Genomic DNA, 21472 nt, shown 5'->3' on the forward strand with positions numbered 1-21472 from the left:
GAAGAAAGTATTAAATAAAAATAACAGATTAATGACATCTGTTTCATTTACTAGCATGCCCTGATGACATTCAGACAGATGAATTACCTCACAGGATTACTAGTCAAAGACACGCGGAGGGACTCCAGGCACGTGACAAGTCTCTCATCTGCACACCCCATTTTCAGTTCATGGATGAATTCCTGAGGTGAGATCTGTCGCCGACTCTTAAGACTTCCCTGTAAATTAAAATAAATAAATAAGTGATCTCCATTAAAGTAGTATCGATTACATTAATCCAACCTTTCATATTAGCAACTGCACACAGCTACCCTGAGCAGTCTTATTTTGAGGGAATGATTTCCTTCTGCCCACAAATATAGGGCACAATCCAAGATACTCACAGAAGATAAAAACACCAAAAGATTTGCAAATTTGAAGGATTTTTTCAAATCCCAAATGTCATGGAAAAGACTAATAGTACTTACCACAGAAATATCTGAAAATATAGTCATCCGTTTTAGGCCCATGCAAAATAAAAAGCAAACATCAATACAGGAACCACCCTATTAAAATTAGTATTCTGAGCACCACCAAAAATGGTGGTAAGTCATTAATGGACTCAACTACCATCAGGTGCCCAGTTCTAAGCACAGTAAACACAGAGATTATCAAAACCTAAGTCTGGAAAGAGAAATGCAAGCAAGTGAATAATACTTTTCAGTGCAGTCTAATTCCTATAATGGGGTACCAAGGCACTCAGAGCCATGAGGCAAAGCCCTCATTTGGTGGAGGGAAGCTTGAGTAGCACGGAGAAGGACGTCAGTTAAGAAGACTAAGAATTAGGAACTCCTTCCAGACTAACACATGGCACATATGTAGGACCACAAATCAAAACAGAAGCACTTACAACAGAATGAGGCTAGTGGCCAGATCATGGAGAGACAGAGCACTGCTCTCCAATTAGATTTTCCAGGGCAGTATTGGAAGGCTAACTCTGGCAGACTGTTAAGAGTTGGAGATGGCACATTAGGCAATATTCAATGCCTACTAAGTGCCAGACACTGTTCTAAGCATTACACGGAGAATAGTAAATAAGGGACAAAAATCCCTAGATGTGTGGAGCTTTCTTCTCCATGGAGAAGAAGAAACCCAGGCAGACAATAAAGGAAATAAGCAGTTAAAATAATTGCTTTGTAGCTAGTAGAAAGTGCTCCAGAGAAACAAAAGCAGAGAAGAGGATTAAGGAGCCCAGGAGGTGGTTGGCAATTTCAAAAGCTGTGCTCACAGAAAGACTCACAGAAGAATCTGAAGGCCTCAAACTTGAATATTAAAGTAAAGATCTGAAGGAGAGAGAAGTAAGCATACTGGTAACTGAAAAGTTGCGATGGAAGGGACTGTACCCTCAGAGGCCACCAAAGGAACTTGGACTTTTATTCTCAGATCAGCAGCATCAGAAGACCCGTTAAGAATACACAAAGATAGTCCAGATGGAAAATAATGAGCATGACGAACGAACAGTCCAGTCCGGAATTGTATCTATGTCAATTACAGATTATACATCCAAGGGGAAGGAATTAATACATGTTCAAAAGCAGGTTAGTAGGGATGGCAGGAAATCAGATGCATTTTTTCATTTTTCTTTCTTATTATTAATTTGCCATAATATTGTCCAAGGAAACTTTCCCAATAATGCAAAACAAATTGGCCTGGGAAAGACTGATGGTTTTCATCAATAGCAATGTGGTAATTTACTAAAGAAAATTATACTAGCAAAATCTCAGAATAAAGAAAATAAAGTGGAAAACAGAACTGAAACGGTGAGAACAATGAAAATAAGTACTTTTTTAAAAAAATCAGTGACTACGTTACGTATCATTAAAGAGAATACATTTAACTTGTCCTGACATAGTGTTTATCAGTATCTTATTCTACATATTGCCTGTTCAACACAGAAAATCTGGAAAACAAAAAAGCAATAGGGAAAACAAAGTGCCCCAAAATGAATTATTTGGTATTGAGGTGTTTTTTTCCTCATACAAGAATATGTACATAATATCCAATATACGTTCATAAACACCTATACTTTACTTTCAAAAATATTATAGCACACACACTGTTCGGTAGGCTACTTTTATTTTTAGTCATGTTTCATAAACACATCCTAGCATCTTCAATGAAATTTTTTTCTTGCCTACAGACTATTAACATACTTAATTACTTACCTAATTTAGACCCGTATCATTGGACATGTAGGTTGCCTAGCACAATTTCTTGGTATCTTAATTTTTCAATTTTCCTGTATATATTAGCAGGCCAATATTTTTATCCAAATATATGCCAACAGAAGTTAAACCAGATGATCTTTTTGGAGTACTTGATATTTGTAGTACTTGATTCAGTACTCTGAATTTATCATTGAAATAATGATGATGAAGGGGAGAGGGGTTCAAACAAACCAAAACTGAATAGATCAACTGGTTCCCTTCAAAAATAAATGGGCAAGACCATATAGTCTATACTTTTCAAATAGAAGAATAAAAAGCAGTAAATGCATTTGAATATAAAATTAAATTAAAAAGCAGTCTCCTGCCCCACCACTTAACCCTATCTTTCAGAAGCAATCAATTTCATTCCCTTAACTGTTTTTTCTGATAGCTACTTAAGATGTCTAAATCAGATATTTACTCTGCTCTTTAAACTTGTAAGTTTTCAATATTACCTTTGACTTCTATTATGAAAGGTAATGATTTAGTCATCTTAAAACATTGGAATTTGTACACTTCCACCATCTCACTACAGTTAAAGGTAAACTCAATTGAGTCAAAAGAGGTCAATTCCATGAAATGGAAGTTATAGGAGATTCAGAGATTGTTGGATAACTGAACTTAATAATTCTTTAGTTTGTTTCATGATACAAAATACAACATCATATACCCCCATTCATAAAGTCTTCCAGCTATAATTCTCATGTTGGTTAAACCAACACGTTGGTTTCCCCTAAAAGCAAGAACACAAGAAGCATCTTGGCTCTTATCATTCCTATTCAGTATTGTACTGGAGATACTAGCTAGTGTGGTAGGGCAATGATGATAGACCGTTTAGAAAAGTAGTAAAACTGCCTATTTGCAAATGGAACTGTCTACATGAATTTAGCAAGATCACAGAATAAAAGCTCAAACTAATTTTATTTCTAAATACTACTCACTTTGGGGAAATAAAATTTTACTATTTATCATTTTTTTTTTTTAAGATTTATTTATTTGACAGATAGAGATTACAAGTAGGCAGAGAGGCAGGCAGAGAGAGAGAGAGGAGGAAGCAGGCTCCCCGCTAAGCAGAGAGCCCGATGCGGGGCTCGATCCCAGGACCCTGGGATCATGACCTGAGCTGAAGGCAGAGGCTTTAACCCACTGAGCCACCCAGGCGCCCCCTATTTATCATTTTTAATAGCATCAAAAAAGCCCTCACAAAATACTCAGGAAAATTTCTAACAAAAGAAGAGAAATACTTATATTCTAAAAAGTACAAAACATTGTGAGGAGGTATTAAAGTTGACCTAAATAGGGCGCCTGGGTGGCTCAGTGGGTTAAGCCGCTGCCTTCGGCTCAGGTCATGATCTCAGGGTCCTGGGATCAAGTCCCGCATCGGGCTCTCTGCTCAGCAGGGAGGCTGCTTCCCTCTCTCTCTCTCTCTGCCTGCCTCTCTATCTACTTGTGATCTCTCTCTGTCAAATAAATAAATAAAATCTTAAAAAAAAAAAAAAAAAGTTGACCTAAATAAATGATGTTATGCCAGGTTCATGACATGTCAGCAGAAGACTTGATATTTTTAAGACATTGTTAAGAAATACATTTTCTGGAGGTATAATCTATATATTCAATGCATTCCCCACTGAAATACCAGCAAGTTTTGCAGAAATTGAGAAGCAGCTTCTAAAATTTATATGGAAATAAATAAACAAAATATATATGGAAATGCAGAAAACCTAAAATAGAATAATTTAAAAGAATAAAGTTGGGGGGATTTCACCTGATTTCAAGACTTACTATAAAGCTACTGTAATCAAGCTGGAATGGTATCAATAGAACAGACTCCAGAAATACACTTGCACCTATGTGGTCAATGATTTTCAACAACAGTGTAATTCAATGGCGCAAGAATCTCCTCAACAAATAGTATTGGAAGAACCGGACATCCAAATGAGAGAAAGTGAACCTAGACCTTACATCTATAAGTACAAGCTAAAATTTAACGTTGACAAGAAAACATAGATGAAAATCTTCACTACCTTCAGGAGAGCGAAGATTTCTTAGGACAAATCGCACTAACTATAAAATTGATAAATTAGACTTCATCAAAATTTAAACCTTCCACTTTGCAAACAACTCTTGAGATAGTTTCATTAAGACCAGGAGAAGTAAACCACAGACTAGGAGAAAATATCTGCAATACAAGCTAAGAAGTGTGCAGAATGAGACTTAACTCTACATAACATAACAAGATACATGAGCCCCTTACTGTTTTGTTAGTGCTGGCAGAAAATACACAAGTCTTCAGAGAAAAAGGACTTTATTACGTGTCTACTGGTTCTCCAACCCACCAAGTCCCACAGGGGCATCACAGGGCTCCCTGATGGATGCCTACATATGGAGTGGATTGCATTATAGGACACTAAGCTTGGGGGACTCCCCAATGTTTTACTGACTAATAACAAGCCTGCTCACTATCTACAGGCAGACCTAACCACCTCTCAAGGCAGCTCACTGCAAAAGCAACACTGAGAAATGGTTTGGATAAGGAGCAGTTGGGCCTTGCCTTCTTGGGGTAACCAGAATAAAAATACAGGGATACTCAGGGCCCATGGCAGACTGTCTCTCCCAACAATAAATGTATTGCATAAAAATTTGTACACAGAATATTTAATGTAGTCCTACAACTCAGTACAAATAAAACAGCCCAATTAAAAAATGATCAAAAGACTTCCCCAAAGAAGATATATGAATGGCCAGTAATGACATTAAATAATGTTCAAGATTCATTTGTCACCAGGGAAATTCAGTTTAAAACCAGAAGGTAAATTAAAAACAACAACAGCAACAACAACAAAAACTAAGAAAAACCAAAACCGTAACGAAAACACTGCAAATGGAATATCACTGCACACCACCCAAGAATGGGGAGGATGTGAAGCACCTAAAACTCACCTACACTACTGATGGAAATGTAAAATGGTATCGCCATTTTGACAGAAAGTTTGGAGTTTCCTTTAAATATATACAGAATAGTGGACTCATTAATCACACAGCTAGGTGGGGTTTTTTTAAGAGTTTTATTTCTTTATTTATTTATTTATTTGACAGAGAGAGAGAGATCAAAAGTAGGCAGAGAGACGGGGGGGGGGGGGGGGGGGGGCAGGTTCCCTGCTAAGAAGAGAACCCAATGCAGGGTTCAATCCCAGGACCCTGAGATCATGACCTGAGCCGAAGGCAGACACTTAACCCACTGAGCTACCCAGGCGCCCCTGCACAGGAGGAAAAATAAAACAACAACAAAAAAACCATTCATGCAAAGTGCAGAGCCACTTCATTCATAAGAATCAAAAGACTAGAACAACCCAAGCATTTGTCAAGTTGTGGTATATCTACACAAAAGAATACTATGAAACAATAAAAAATTCAATGATAATGCAACCAGATAGATGAATCAAAAGCAAAAGCAAAAACCAAAACCTACTGAGTTAAACCAAGCAAGAAAAATTACATAGTGCAGGTTGTATGTATATGAAAGACCAAGACCAACCTGTCAACCTTTTGTCCAGCAACAATCTCTCATTCAAGGCATAGAAGCAAATCTGTAAACAGTTTTTACTGTGTCTGGGTGAAAGACAGGGGTAAAGACAGGCAATACTTTAAATGGGACAGTAAGTAGATTTTACTAGTCAAAACTGGGAAAGACAGAATAATCTGGCTAAAAATAATTCTTTATTTCAGCCATAGTTAAGTGTATCCAGTTTGAGCAATTTATTATCTAAGAACATCTGCTTTTTTACCTGAGATTCCTTCCTCTTAACGCCCTCCCCTTACCCAAACCCTCACCATCACTACTGCATCCTGGCACAGGTCTACTCCTAGACAGCAGATCTGGGCTGAGACTAACTTCCTGGAACAGGCCTTTAGTGAGCCACAAAACGTGAGTCCCCATCTATGGATTCCTTGTTCTTAATGGTCACCACTCTGTATTAAAATAATTTTAACTACTATTGATTGTGTAAAGGGTATTTTGAGCACGTACTCTTTCCAGACAACATTTACGTGATGTAGATACCTGAAGTAGATACAACGCGGATACACCGTATACATAAAATCCAAGTTAAAGACCATTCCTATCTAGGTTTCTGGCCCAAGCCAAAATAAAATGCTATCTACTTAAATGGGGAAGATGAAAGAAGTAAAATAAGTGGTAAGGGAAGTAGCTATTTGAGGGTCCCAAGTCTTAGCAGATGACATTTTCCTAAGGAAATAACATTTGAGGGGCACATGGGTGGCTCAGTCAGTTAAGTGTCCAACACTTGATTTCTGCTCAGGTCATGATCTCAGGGTCATGAGATTGGACCCCACATCAGGCTCTGCACTGAGGAGAGTCAGCTTGAAATTCTCTATGTTCACCTCTTCCCATTCATGCACACTCTTTCTCTCACTCTCAACTAAATAAATCAAGGAAAGGAGGGAGGGAGCGAAAGAGAGAGAGACAGAAAGGAAGAAGGGAGGGAGGCAGAGAGGAAGAGAGAGGAAAGAAGGGAGGGAGGTAGAGTGGGAGATAGCATTTGAACAGAGACCAGAACGAAGAGGAGGGGGAGACAAGGGAAATCTGCAAGAAGGGAGTTTTGAGCCAAAGGAAAGGGCAGGAAAGAGCTGGGTAGATTCAAAGGACAGCAAAAAGACACCTCAAAATGCCAGGGAATGTGACAAAGAGTTGTAGAGAACAAGGAGAGACATAATAAACTGGTTGGTGTCTGGTCGCAGAGGTAGAGGACAGACAAACTGCGGCCTGAGTGTCAAATGTTTTTATAGGACTCCTGAGCTAAGAGCGTTTCTAACATTTTTAAAAGCTTATAAAAAGGAAGAGCAGGGAGACGAAACACGGGCACCAGTACAAGTAACTGAAACCCTGGGTGACTTACAAAGCCTGAAATGTTTACTGTCGGGCCATTTCATACAAAAATTTGCCGGTCCCTAATGGGTCTTACACACCATGATGAGGGCTTTGGATTTTATTCTGGGTGGATGGAAAGCTACTGGAAGATACCCAACAGATAAATTTTAAGATCTATTAAAATCAAACACTTCTAAAAGATTATTCTAACTACTGTGTGGCAACAGACTGTGAGTAGTAAAATGTGAAACAAGATGACCAATTAGAAGGCTAGCATACTGTCTGGTCAAGAGTTGAAGCAGACTGGTATAAGGAGCCAGTGACAGAGGCATGAGATCAACTCAAAATGAAGTTAGATCAGACAAGACTAGCTGAGAGTCTGGAGGCGAGGCGTGAAAGAAGTTAAATTCAAAGATGATGCCAAAGTTTTTTGGTCTTAACAACTAAGTGAGCAGTACTGCCATCCACTTGCTCATTGAGACCGTGTCAACAGTGGCATGAGTCACTGATTGGGGATAAACCTGGTCAGAAAGTCAAGGGAAAAGCAAGAAGAATGAACAACTCCTTTGAGTAGATTTCCCATAAAGGAGAGCAAAGAATGGGGGCAGAAGCTGGAAGTGAACCTACAGTGGGATTTTTGGGGGGCGGGGAGGTTGGAACCATACCATGTTTGCATGCTGATGGGAATAACCAAGCAGAGGAAAAGAAACTGATAATGCATAAGCCAGGTACATATGGGGGCACCTGGGTGGCACAGTGGGTTAAGACTCTGCCTTCTGCTCAGGTCATGATCTCAGGGTCCTGGGATTGAGCCCCACATCGGGCTCTCTGCTCAGCGGGAGTCTGCTTCCCTGCCCCCCACCCAGCTCTCTCTGCCTGCCTCTCTGCCTGCTTGTGATCTCTGTTTGTGAAATAAATAAATAAAACCTTTAAAAAAAAAAAAAAGAAAAGAAAAGAAAAAGCAAAGGTAGGTACATATGCAGGACAAGAAACAAGGAAACAAAAACTAAAGCAGTTGACACAGGTGTGACCTAGGATACAAGAGGAAGGGTTGATTTTACACCGTCACCGGTAAGGTCTAGCACTGTAAGAAGAGCCAAAGCAGAGATGAAGGGGAAAGATTCAGGCAGACTGTTAGACCTGGTGATCAGGAAATGAGGTGTGAAAGTTCTCTTCTGATTGCATCCACCTTCTTGGGGATAGAAATAGCAATATAATCAGCTAAGAGTGGGGACACAGAGTTGGAGATAGAAGAAAGGGTCTGAAATCTTTTTCAGAAAGTCATGAAGTGCACTGGCAAGGGCCATGTGGTAGGGTTACGGGCTTACCAGTCGACTGCGGTCATTCAGAGAACACTAGTCAGTGTTGCTGCATCCTTCTTCCCAGATGCAGGCTGTGCAGAGATGCAAAGGCAGAGGAAGCAGGAAGTTGAGTTTAACTAAGGGCAGGGTTTATATGGACTGAGAGGCGAACGAACAGATTATTACTCAAGGTAACAACAGAGCATGTGACTAAGGTCAATAAAACAAGAAGGGCATGGCTGTTAGAAGGCAATGGATACAAATAAATGGTAGAGTCAGTGGATCAGCCGTTCTTAAAAGGTTATGGAATTCTTACAGTGGGAATAGTAAGTAAGCAGAAAAATCGAGAACGCTCAAGAAGGTTTGTATAGGTCGTATCTTAATCCGAGGCACTGAGTGGTTGAGATTGGGTAGAAAAACAAAGACTGAGGAATGAGAGGATGGAAATTTTGGATGGATCCTCTAAGTGAATGACGATGTCAGCATGGCAGCAGTCGTAGCAGGAGGAAAAGCAAAGGCTCGGGAGCCATGTGAATAAGAAGGGAGCTACGACTAAGGAGTCTGTCAGTACATGCCGGCACCTCTTTGACTTCTCCACTGAAAAGCATCTACTAGGACAGCATCTTCTGCCGCCTAAGTCATGACTGTGCCGTTAGTCCCTCAGAATATGCCTGGCATTCAGTGAATGAATGAATGAAAGGTGGGAATAAAATCGAAGGTATGCATAGACTAAGGATTAAAACAAAAAAGGAGAGGAAGATAAGTCACCAGGAAAAATTTCTGGAAGAAATAACACTTAGAAAGGAAGATCTCAAATTAAAGACATAGGAAGTAGACCAGATAATTGGCTGATCAGCTTTTGGCAGGATTTCTCCCTTTTATTAGAGTACTATCAACATACAGGTACATAAGAAATGAAATTGTGGGGAGAAATAGGATATATGAATAATCAGAAATATTCCTTTTAAGTGCAGCTCTTCTTGCGTTTCTTTCATTTTACAGAACTTCAAAGGAAACAGGAAGTAGGGAGAGAGAGGAAGGATACTCATGTCTGCCTATCTCTGATTCCATTAGCCATGAAGATGAAAATACTTAGAAAGCTTTATCCCCTGTGGTATCAAAACACATTAGTGAGATAAGGATGTCTGCCTGACATCACAAAAATTAGAAGGCTATTTATCCAACATAATTTTTAAATCTTTTAATCCCCTAGTAAATTCTATTCTGAAATACCAAATGCAAGATAGAAAAGTACATAACATTTCCCTTGTCATATTCTTATTAAATGTATTCTAAGGTACAAAAAGTAATAAGGTATAAAAAAAAATACATACTTTCATCACATACTTCCTTCACCATTTCTGTATTTCTAAAACCAAATATTCCTTCTTTTGTAAGTACTATTCAAGGTAATGGTAGTCATTTTTGTACCTATGCCCATGCCTGCATTTCATCTCCGTTCAGGTATCAGACCTGTTCACTAAGTTTCTCCATTATCCTATTTCATTGACTTGTTTGCAGAATTTGAAATACCTTTTCTATGATAAATTAAAAATGTATCCCCTTTCCAGCTACCAGTAGAAAGTATTAAAGAACTTCCCTTTTTCAAATAATTGCATGATTCCCATACAAGCATGGAGATTCCACCCTTTAATGATGACCTAATTTCAAAAATGGTCAAAAAAGCTGTCCCTAGAAAGTCTGCATGCTCTGTAGGAAGAGGACACCCTCTAAGGTATATATGGGTGAGGACAATCAACTTTTAGTCCTAGTAGAATGTCAAATACATGACAGTTGTTTTAAGCAAGTTTGCCTGTTACCTGAGACATCACAGAAGTTAGAAATTATATTCTTACACAAAACTACAATCATTATAAACTATTACTAAACTCATTAAATCATACCCTATTCCTCCCAGAATGTAACCTGTACCCAAATATCCTGTACTACCTCCTCAATGACAGGTAGCAGTCGCTTACACCTAAATCCATAAGGAAAAATCATCATGTTTTATTTAACATGAACCAAAATACATAACCTCTAGTGGTTAAAAACTTAAAATCTGGGGGGACTGTAAGAAAGCATTAAAACCTTAACTGATTTTTATATGCAGTTATTAGACTCCAAATCCCTCTCCATGACATTCACTTTGTAATTTTTAGCAGGTAAAGAACAAACAATTCCCAACAATGTGATGCTAAAGGAGTCAAAAAGCCTAAGTTCTCATAGTGATGTAAGTGTGTGTGCGTGCATATGCGCACCACGTGCGCACATGCACGCAGGCACGCACACACACAGCCTTACCTGGGGGGGAGGGGAGTGTGTGCCTCTTTCTCTCTGTACGTCAGTAACTAGAAGTTAACTGTCTCAGTTTCTCTTTAGCATTGTAATTCCTGTATTCTTGGTACCTAATTTAGGTGATGAGACTAGCAGAGATAAATAAGATAATATGAAATGTGAAGACTATTTAAAGAAATAGTTTGCCCTGATAATGACGGTATTTTAAGAAAACTGCAGAGTCAGCACTATGCAAAATAAGGGTAAGCACAGTTGTTGCCAAGGGGGTAATTATAATCTAAATTACTCTCATATATATTGCTATTAAAATGCATTACAACAATTTTCTTGCATTTTTCAATGATTTCTAGCATCTCTAATGTCACTGATCAACAGAAACACTAAGCTGTCATTGCTCTATGAATTACTTGTTTTCAGAATATTTACAACCCCAACAGAGCTCCCAGTACCAATAAAATCTGTTATTCAGAGAGGATATTATGCAAACTCCTAGTAGACAACTATTAGCAATGAAAAGTACTGCAGAAAGGGGCGTTCACCAACAACAACAAAAAGAAGTTTAGCAAAGAGTTCCTTTTAGGAGTTATTATATTTTTTCCATAAACACTTAATGAACACCATTATGTACCAAGAGCTCTGCCTATAATTTTGGAGGCTGCTTTTAGTATACATTAAAAATAGCATACGTTAAACGTTTAGAATTATCAAGTACATCTTATAAAGAAACGTGATTAAAAAAAGAAACCAGATTGATCCAACACTAATTTTAGCAACTCAGAAATTAACCTGAAGTAATAAAAGAAATTCAGCATGTTACATTCCTATTATCCATCAATACCTAACTAGCATCGACATTCCTGCTATTCACAGGAAAGCATGCTCACATTAGCCCATTGCCTTCAATAGGACACTTGAATTTTTAGACTATTTGGTGTATCTAAGAAGTTTTCTTTCAACTGCTGAATGCGATATCCTGCTATTATAGCACTTCTGCCTGGTTACCATGACCAGAACTGAGGCGTTCTAAAAAGTTTTGTTTTGTTTTTTTATTTCAGGTTTTTTTTTTTTTTTTTTTTTTTTTAGACAGAGAGTACACGGGCAGGACAAGGTAGTGATATTGAAGAGAGAAGAAGAAGAAAGAGATATTGAAGAGAGAAGAAGAGAGAATCTTAAGAAAGCTCCCGGCCCAGCCCAGGGCTCAATCTCATGACCCTGAGACCATGACCTGAGCCGAAATCAAGAGCCTGACACTTAAACAACTGAGTCACCAAGCGTCCCTGTTCTTTTAGCTTTTAAACCTTAGAAGGATGTACTGTTAACAGTTAACAGTCAACTGCTTCTACCCGTAGCCAGAGAACAGAAGCCACACACCAGAACACATGGCATGAACCATAACATGCAGTTATAAAAAAGAAAAAGGGTATTTCTGAACCTTACGGAATGATTTTCATGATAAAGTTGGAAGTGAAAAAATTAGCAAAGAATTTAATAACTGTGTTTATGAAAAGGTATTAGAAAATAAACATGTTTATTTTATAAAAAGCAGGAAGAAATAATTGGGAACATTCATGAGATTGTATACCTTCAGGGAGCAGATGGGAATATAAGAGGTAAGACAGAGAGTAGAACACCTAAGAGAGAAGGTAAGTGATAATGCTTTGAGTCTACCTCTGTGTATGTTCTGACTTTTGCTTTTTCATATACTCAGAAAGGAAAAAATACAATCAAAGAGAATAGGAAGAAAATCCTAAAGTAAGATGAATCCAAATAAGTGAACCTAATTGTATTTCAAATAGATATTTATTGCAGAGAAATCAGCTAAAATATAAAAAATCAAAGGAAACAGTATAAACTTGTGCTTTGAGGGAAAGGGAGAGGTATTTCGATACAGCTAGCTAAAAAATAAAAAAAAAAGATATAAAATGGGTGTGTGCACACACAGACTATAGGTTTACTATATATGGATTTATATTTAATATACATAGATATATGCAATTTCCAAATACGCACACACACGTGTCTTATGCATATAAACATATGAACATCTACATACGTGTGTGTGTGTATGCATGCATGGTGTGTGTGTGTGCATGCCCATTAGAAGACCTGATTTCTAAATAGCATTCTCCACTAAAATAAACTATTCTTTGGACAAAGAACTGATTCCAGGGCTGGGGTTAGGACACTACAGGGACCTTGGAAGATTTTTCACAAGATGGTAAGCAGTGCTCACAGAACGGTAATGATGTGCCAAAGGTAAGAGGAACCAGTTTGAAGGGATTCCCATTGGTTTCTATAGGCAAGAGGGTAGGATATGGACTAACTGCTTCAAGTGCAGAGGTTTTCCATTGGGGCTGACTGAAAGGTACTAGAACTAGACCGTGGTGATGCACACCCTTGTGAAGAAACTAAATGTAATGGATTGTACACTTAAAAATGGGTAAGATGGTAAATTTTGTATTATGTAGATTTTTCCACACACAAAAAAAAAGTTTTATGAAACAGAAAACTCGTCATCTTAGAAGTCGGCGGTTATCTTGAAGAGAAGGAAGCAGAAGGACTAGGAGCTGCATGCGGGCCAACAGTGTCCCATTGCCCCAGCTGGGTACTGGTTATATGCATGTGTTTATTCTGTTGTTTTAACCAGCAGTATACTAAAGATTTGTCAACTTTATTATATAAATTTCGTTTAAATGTACTTAAAAACCCTATTCAAATTGACTAACTTTTATGCTTTATTCCATTTCTAAGGTTACACAGTTACATTCAAGCTGAAGTCCTTTCAAATCTTTGGGTTTCAAAACATGCTATTTAAAAGGTCTTACAGTGAATATGATATTTTCTTGCTGAAAATAAAATTAAATGAAACAAGATACAGATTGTCAAATGAGGCCACTTGTTTATATTTAGCATCTTCAATATACCTTTTAAAACTAGAAAATGTTTAGTTCGACCTAAACAACAAATTGCACTTTAAAACTAAAAAAAAAAAGAAAGAAAGGAAAAAAGTTGGGTGGGGGGAGCTGATTAAATAAACATGGATGTTCTAATTTGCCAGCCTCTATTTGATGGTTCAATGAAGGATAAAGATCTATTTGGCACATCTGAACAGAGGAAAAAAGTGTGCTGATGCTCTTAGTCATTGGTTCATTATCTTCTTTATTGTGTTGATTATGTTTATATAAGAAGAAAAACAACAAAACTTCATTGGGCATTTACCAAAAAAGAAGGGGGGAGGGAGGTAAGAAAACACCAGCTGTTCCAGTCTTTAAAATCAGGCAATTTGTTTTTCAGTCCCTCCAGGTAATTGCAATTATTTGCCTCCACAATTCTAAGCACTTTCAAGTGTCATTGTTATATTTACAGTATAAGCCTTTTTTTCCTTTTTCTTGGTTTATAGAAGAAAACCAACTTCTTCATATACACATACCAACCTACAAATCTAACCTAAAAAAAAAAAAATCAATATACAACAGCACAAAATATAACATTTTTCAGATTGCTCTTAATGTAGTTAACATGAGGGATCCCTGGGGGGCTCAGTCAGTTAATCATCTGCCTTTGGCTCAGTTTGTGATCCTGTTAGGACCTATTTAGCCAGAGCGACTCCATCTTGGTTAAAAAGCCATTTTGTTGTTTGTGCGGTAAAACTTAAACTGACCCTGTCCCCTCTCCCCCAGAGAAACTTACTTAGAAGCAAGTCTGGGAAACCAGTAAAATATGGTCAGCCAGTTCCTAATAACAGAGCCCAGAATATACAAGGATCAGCCAGGCCAGGTGAAAACATCCAATCAGTAAAGCGCACATACTATCTTCCTAACCACCAAAGAATGTAAACCCCGCCTTTTGGGCGCCAAACTTGAGCGCCAATTCTGACCAGAGTAATAGGTTAGTTCAACAGCTATAAAGGGTAAATTTTAATTCAATTGGCCACCTGCGTGTGGCCTAACATGACTATGCAATATTACAATCTCATTGGCCACCTATGTGTGGCCAGGCTTTTTCTGTATAGAAGTTAGTCTGTGAGGCTGGGAGGGGTCGCTGTCTTTGGAGGCAGCCCTGGCTGATCAGTCAGACTTCTAATGCTTGGCACAGAATAAAGCTTTAAATAACTTTCACTTTGTCTCAGTCTCATTTCGTTTAACAAAAGACCTAACAATCCCAGGGAGCTGGAATTGAATTCCGCATCAAGCTCTTTGCTCAGCAAGAAGCCTGCTTCTCCTTCTGCCTCTCCCCACTGCTTATACTCTCTTTCTATCAAATAAATAAAATATTTAAAATATATTATATAGGGGCACCTGGGTGGCTCAGTCAGTTAAGCACTGGCCTTCGGCTCAGGTCATGATCCCAGGGTCCTAGGATCAAGCCGGACATCAAGCTCCCTGCTCGGCCGGGAGCCTGCTTCTCCCTCTGCCTCTGACCCTCCCCACCCCCAAAACCAGTGGGCTCCTTTGCTCTTTCTCTTTCTCTCTCTCTGAAATAATCTTTAAAATATATATATAACAACTAAATATGAGACCAAAAAAAAATAGTAGAGAGGAAAACACAAGATCTTGGGGTCAGAATCACATCCCACTATGATCAGCTGTGGCACTTTGGCTTCTGGTTCCTTCAATGACAAATGTTCCCAGTTCTTACAGAGTGGAGGAAGCTGTGAAATTGAAATACACTTGGAATATATGTGTATTATGTGATTTTTGTCACAGAAAATCATATATTCCTCTTTACTTAACTATTTTTAAAGCTGTGCAAGTTTATAGAGCAAAGCAAAGGAGGGACCCACAGTCTGGAGAGTTGTTTAGTGAGGAAGCAACATGAATTAACAAATTGATTAAAATGAGGAGAAGCGACTGAAGTCCAACAAAAAGGAGTTAATTGTTCATCTGTGCTCTACCTTATAACAAAGTACATACATGCAAAAGCTAAAACTGTCTCATATTTCTATCTCCCAGAATGAGAGGACAAAAAAGTTAATGGCTCTAAATTTACTCAACTACTATGCTCCGGCCAAGAGCATTCAAAAATGCTAAGTTTAAAAACTTTTACAGTCTCATGGTAACAATGTTACAAGTTCATAGTTTCAAAGGTGTCTGGTAAAACCTACCTACCCATCTAACAAGTCTGTCAATAAACATAGTTAGAGGGGCACCTGGGTGGCTCAGTGGGTTAAAGCCTCTGCTTTTAGTTCAGGTCATGATCCCAGAATCCTGGGATCGAGCCCCGCATCAGGCTCTCTGCTCAGCAGGGAGCCTGCTTCCGTTCCTCTCTCTCTGCCTGCCTCTCTGTCTACTTGTGATCTCTGTCTGTCAAATAAATAAATAAAATATTAAAAAAATAAAATAAACACAGTTAGAAGGCTCTATTGTGGACCAACAATTGTGGCCAATAATGGGACTCAGAAACTAGTAAGAGAAAATTCTGTCCCTGAGGCAGTCATCATCAGGTGAGAAAGAGCACCTGAACAGTTACAAGATAGGGGAACCTGGATGGGAATCCAGCCTTGGTGGGCAGAAAGGGGGGCAAGTCCCAAGTGTCACCCAGGAAATCAGGGAAGGTGCTCCAATAAAAGTAATTCAAGAACTGGATGTTAAGAGATGGGGAGCGGAAAGAATTACACATACAACGGGCAAAATAAGGTGAAAGAGATGGGACACTTTAGAACTAGATGGCTACATTACAGGTAGTGCAGGGAGTGAAGACAACAAAGGCACAAAACATGCAAGCATCAGAACGTGGACGGTGCCTACCTCACCCCAAAGGAAGTCAACTTTAGCTTACAGCTAACAGGAAGCCACTGCCCAATTGGAAATAAATACCAAAAAGCTGTGTGTCAGAAAGATACTAGGGCAACAGTGAGGAAGACAGAGTCATGAGCCTCTGAGGTTAGAGACACAAGGCCAGTTCAGGTGAACTGAACTGTAAGAAAGATTTCAGAAAAAAAGATTACAGAAAAACTTTCTGTAAGAAAGATTTCATCTTCTCAGTTTTATTATAACCTTAAAAAAAAATAACAAATAAAAAAAAAAAAGAAGAAACAAACAGCTGGAAAGTGTTACTAGCTGGAAAGAGTTGGGCACAAAAGTGTGTTCATCTCACACAAGGAGACCTAACATGCTTTATCTCCAAGGCGCTTAAAAGACAAAAGAGGGAGAACGGTTTCTCCTGTTAACAGACACAAAGGAGCCTCTCTCTGACCATCCCACTCTCCTCAAAAATATTCAGTGCTCCAGTAGGGGAGGAAAAAAAAATATTTCCAAACCTGCTTTTTCAGCCTCACATCCTACTGTTCTCTTTGAAAGGAACCTCACTCTGGATAAAATAAACAACTTACAATGCACAGATGCACATCATGGTTTCCCACACGTAAAATACATCTTTGCTGATGGGATTCCAGCAGTCTTCCACATCCCTACCTCCAAACGGTTCCATCCCTACCTGTCCAGTCCTGCTGGATGCCACTGCCCATGGAAACTTCTTCTCTCACCTCAGCAGGAGATGATCTTAACCTCCCAATTCCCACTTTAAGGTTTATTTCTCTTATTGCACATTAGTTACTTCTAGCTTGTTTTAGCAGACTATATATGTATTATATGGCTCCTAGCATATTTAAAACCTCGTTGGGAATAAGACAAATGTTGGGCTCATCTTTGTATGCACTGCAGAAAATAGGAGCTCAAAAACCATTGTAAAAATATTTTTTAAATCCCACCTTGATCAAAACCACATTAGGGCAGTTGGTTAAAGCAACGTAGTTACATCCATTCCTTCAACAGTATCTGCTGAGCAACTCTCCAATGCCAGCGGTGATTCACACATTACAAATCATGAACAAAACCAGCAAAAATCCCTATTAAGCTTTGGAAATGCGCTCATGGGATTTTTACCAATTTGGGGGGTAATACTTTCCCTTCCAGGGTAGTTTCTGTATCATCACTGCCCAGACTAGTTATTCAGTGTACTTCTCTTCAAACACTTCACATTCCTATATCCATAAGCACGGCCCCCTCCTGAATCACATGGTTAAATAAAGACACCTGTCCTAGCAGAAAAGATCAAAGGGTCAACTGTCAAGCTCTACAGTATTATGGAAGAACTTGAACAAAGACCTTAACAGTAAAAAAAAAAAAAAAAAAAAAAAAAATACAAATTCTTTGTGTTCCCAGACCTGGTCTTATATTTTTATTATACATCTGTTTCCTCCACTAAAATGTAGGCTACATTAGAGCAGGGGTGCTCACTGTCGGCTGTTTATCACAGTTACCCCTACTGCCTTGAACAAAGCCTGGCACAAAATATTTGTTTATGGCGGTGGGGGAGGGGGGAGAATGAATATATGAATGAGATTAAACAATTCCTCTTATCTACTATTTCTACTCATCTGATCCTAGAAGGACTCAATGTAAAGATCATGACTCAAGAGACACGCCCTTTGTCAAGCTGCCGACATGTTTTTCATCTCTGGATTTGATCTTAAATTCTCAGAGTGGTTTATAAATAGGCTGTCATTAACTACCCAAATCACTGCTAATTCAGGAGGAGGGAAATGCCCATTCATCACAGCTTTAAGCAACAAAGAGATTCTCTATAAAGAACTGCACAAGGGCACCGGGGTGGCTGCATTGTTAAGCGTCTGCCTTGGGCTCAGGTCATGATCCCAGGGTCCTAGGATCAAGCCCTACATGGGGCTCTTTGCTCAGCAGGAGGCCTGCTTCTCCCTGTTCCACTCCCCCTGCTTGTGTTCCCTCTATTGCCGTGTCTTTCTCTGTCAATAAATAAATAAGATCTAAAAAAAAAAAAACCTGCACAAATTCAGGTATGGGGGGGGGCGCGCTGCGGAATTAAGTATCTTTCCAAAAACCAAGGAGGAATTACATGATCCTGGATGCACTGCTTAATCATCGTTTAAATGATGTATTTCAGAATGATAACTCTGATGATCGTCTGCAGAAATTTACATATTCCCTACTAATTATTAAATATCAAAATAAAATTGAACACTTTTAAAAAGCAAAGACCCTATTTTGTATGTCCTACTTACTAATTCTTGATAAAAATCACAAACTCTGAACTGTAGAATTTGTTTTCCAATTTTTAGTCACCATGATACAGGTCTTGATTCATAATTAAATTAAATGATATTGCTGGAAAGTGTTTCACAGCTGCCTCTCAGGAAGAAGAACTTTTTGGTAAGGTTTGCCAATCTCTATCTATGTAAATACTCCCTGGCGGCCAGTTTCAAGCACTGACTGTGAGGCAAACCAGCTCTAGAACACCTAAAGCACAGTACATCGTGCTAGACTGATCTGTGTACGGCACATGCTGTAGTCAGAAATCAATCCTTCGATAACGTCGTGTGCCTGCACTACCTTCCAGGTTGGGATGGAGGAATGAGGGCAATGACACAACCCCTGTGTTTGGGTGTGTCACGGTTTTTGTGTAAATGGGAATGGCACAAAGCCGTATGGACTGAAATCACTTAAAAAGCTAAGACAAACCTCATCTTCAGTTGGCAATGGCTTATACTCATTTTCAGTTGCTCACCCACCAATCCCAGCTTACCCCCATCGCCACATGAAGCACCAAGTTAACCAAAATGTATCAAATGTCAATAATTTAAGCTCCTTCCTGAAGAGTTATATGATTATATGTATGTAACTGGTATTCTAGACTGCGTTTTAAATTTTTTTCTTCCTGAAGGTCCATTTCTCTTTCAGTGTACAGCCTTCAATACATTTACCCAACCAGTATTTGTTAAATGCAATATCTATATATATGGCCTGATTTTATATACACATACACTGTTTAATAAGCCTTATACACAACTCTCTTCAACCAACATTCATTACATGCCAGATATATGAATAGCAGATCTCTTGTTAGAAGAAGGAAATATCAGATTGATTAAGGAATTTATCAAGTTTATTTCCTTCACAGTAAATCTATTTGCCATCTTCAATTTATGCCCACAGGTTAGGGTTTTTCCATGTTTCTCAATACTTCAGTTTGAGCAGAATTAAAATGTGGCATTCTATAATCCCTTAATAGTTTTTTTTTTTTTTTTTTAGTGTAACCGAAATTGTATTGCCCTTTTAATATGGTTTTCTTAATTTTGGAAACTCATTTAACTTCTTTATTCATTTGCGTGTATGTGTGGATATATACATATATATTTAATATATAATTTAAATAAATGTGAGATACATAATTTATATAAAAAAATAATGTTTCATAAACCCACAAAAGTGATGTTTTTCTTTGACCTAGCTACTATATCCCCCTTCTCATTGTAAGGCAATTCATGTAAAAAGTCTGGTATGTACCTTTCCACATTTTAACCCAGGCACACATAATCCTATATATTCACGCACATAAACAATTATACAGCTAGAGTTTATTTTTTGATGGCATCATCTTATATAATTCTCTGCATCTTTTCTGGTTTATACCACATGGAAGTTTCTCAAATTATCTAGTATTATTCTAGTTCATTCTTTTTAATATTGGCAGAATATTCAATGATACAGGTAATTTACTTACCTATTCCCTTCCATTTCCAGGTTTTTAACATAGTAACTACTACTGAAGAAAACACAACTTTGTGCAATGTCCTCATCTATTGGTGCTTTTATTTCTATTTCATAGAATCCCAGAAGTAGAAACCCTGGGTCAAAAAGCACGTGCATTTCTTCTTTTTCATAGACATTTCAGATAGCTTTTCAAAATGCTGTATCATAATACAGTTCCACCAGCCATGTATGAAGGTACTTTTCTGCCACATTGCCACTAGAATAGTAAAATTGCAATGGCAGTGGTCGTGTGGGGCAGGGGGTGCACCTGGGTAGTTCAGTCTTTTAAGCATCTGCCTTTGGCTCAAGTCATGATCCCAAAGTCTTGGGATAGAGCCCACATCTAGCACGCACCCTCTCTCTCTCTCTCTCTCTCTCTCTCAAGTAAGCAAAAAAATTTTAAATATGCAATGGGCATAAAGTGGGTATAAACTAAAGTGTTAGTTTGAATATCCACAACTACAGATATTTCTATTTATTTAGATTTCTTATTCTTGAATGGTCTTTTCAGACCCTTAGCCCATTTTTCTATTGATTTTTTTTTCTAGCAATTCATAAAAGCTCACTCTAAGATATAGGTATTAATTTCTTGTCAAAACCATTAGAAATCTATTTTTTTACGGGATTATTTTTCTCTTGCCTATGATGTTTGTTAAACAAGTGGTTTTAACTTTAACAATTAATTTTGCCTTTGTTTTCTCTTATAGCTGCAAGGTTCCCATTTCTTGGAGAAAGCCGTGCTGTAATCGGGGTGAAGACACCAACATCCAGAGGCTGAGGGAAGAAGGGAAAAATTCCTGGCATTGGACCCTCGTTCTACTTATCCCTTCTCTTCCAGATAGAAGTCAACAAATTGCCTCTTTTGCTCAAGGGAGTTCAAACTGGGCTTCCATAACTGAGCCAGCACAGGTCTGATTAACACTGTGATGTACTCTCCCAAATGAATTGCTACATTTGATACCTTGTAGGTTTTATGCATGTATCAGAAAAAAAAAATCAGTACTATATAAATTATTCCCCATTCTCACCACCCATGTCAGTGTTCCTAAGTCTCCACATGTTTATACAAAGAAAATATCACTACATGGTTTAAGAAAAATGAAATCTAATTATTTCTTAATGCACAATAGCTAAAGCTTTTGAGACTTACGTATAATTGACAGTATTATTTAA

At 38.3% G+C, this 21472-nt stretch overlaps 1 protein-coding gene across 2 annotated transcripts in view; it reads right to left on the reverse strand.

The window, feature by feature from the left end:
- The window catches only part of DIAPH3 (diaphanous related formin 3), a 512673-nt gene that overhangs the window by 387382 nt on the left and 103819 nt on the right, over positions 1 to 21472 (reverse strand). For both annotated transcript variants that reach the window (XM_046028127.1, XM_046028128.1), the window contains one exon: positions 88 to 218. In XM_046028127.1, the coding sequence (XP_045884083.1) occupies positions 88 to 218 (131 nt within the window). The remainder of the gene's footprint in view (positions 1 to 87; positions 219 to 21472) is intronic.

Source organism: Meles meles, chromosome 14 (genome assembly GCF_922984935.1).
Source record: "Meles meles chromosome 14, mMelMel3.1 paternal haplotype, whole genome shotgun sequence".
In the NCBI taxonomy this organism is placed as follows: domain Eukaryota; kingdom Metazoa; phylum Chordata; class Mammalia; order Carnivora; family Mustelidae; genus Meles; species Meles meles.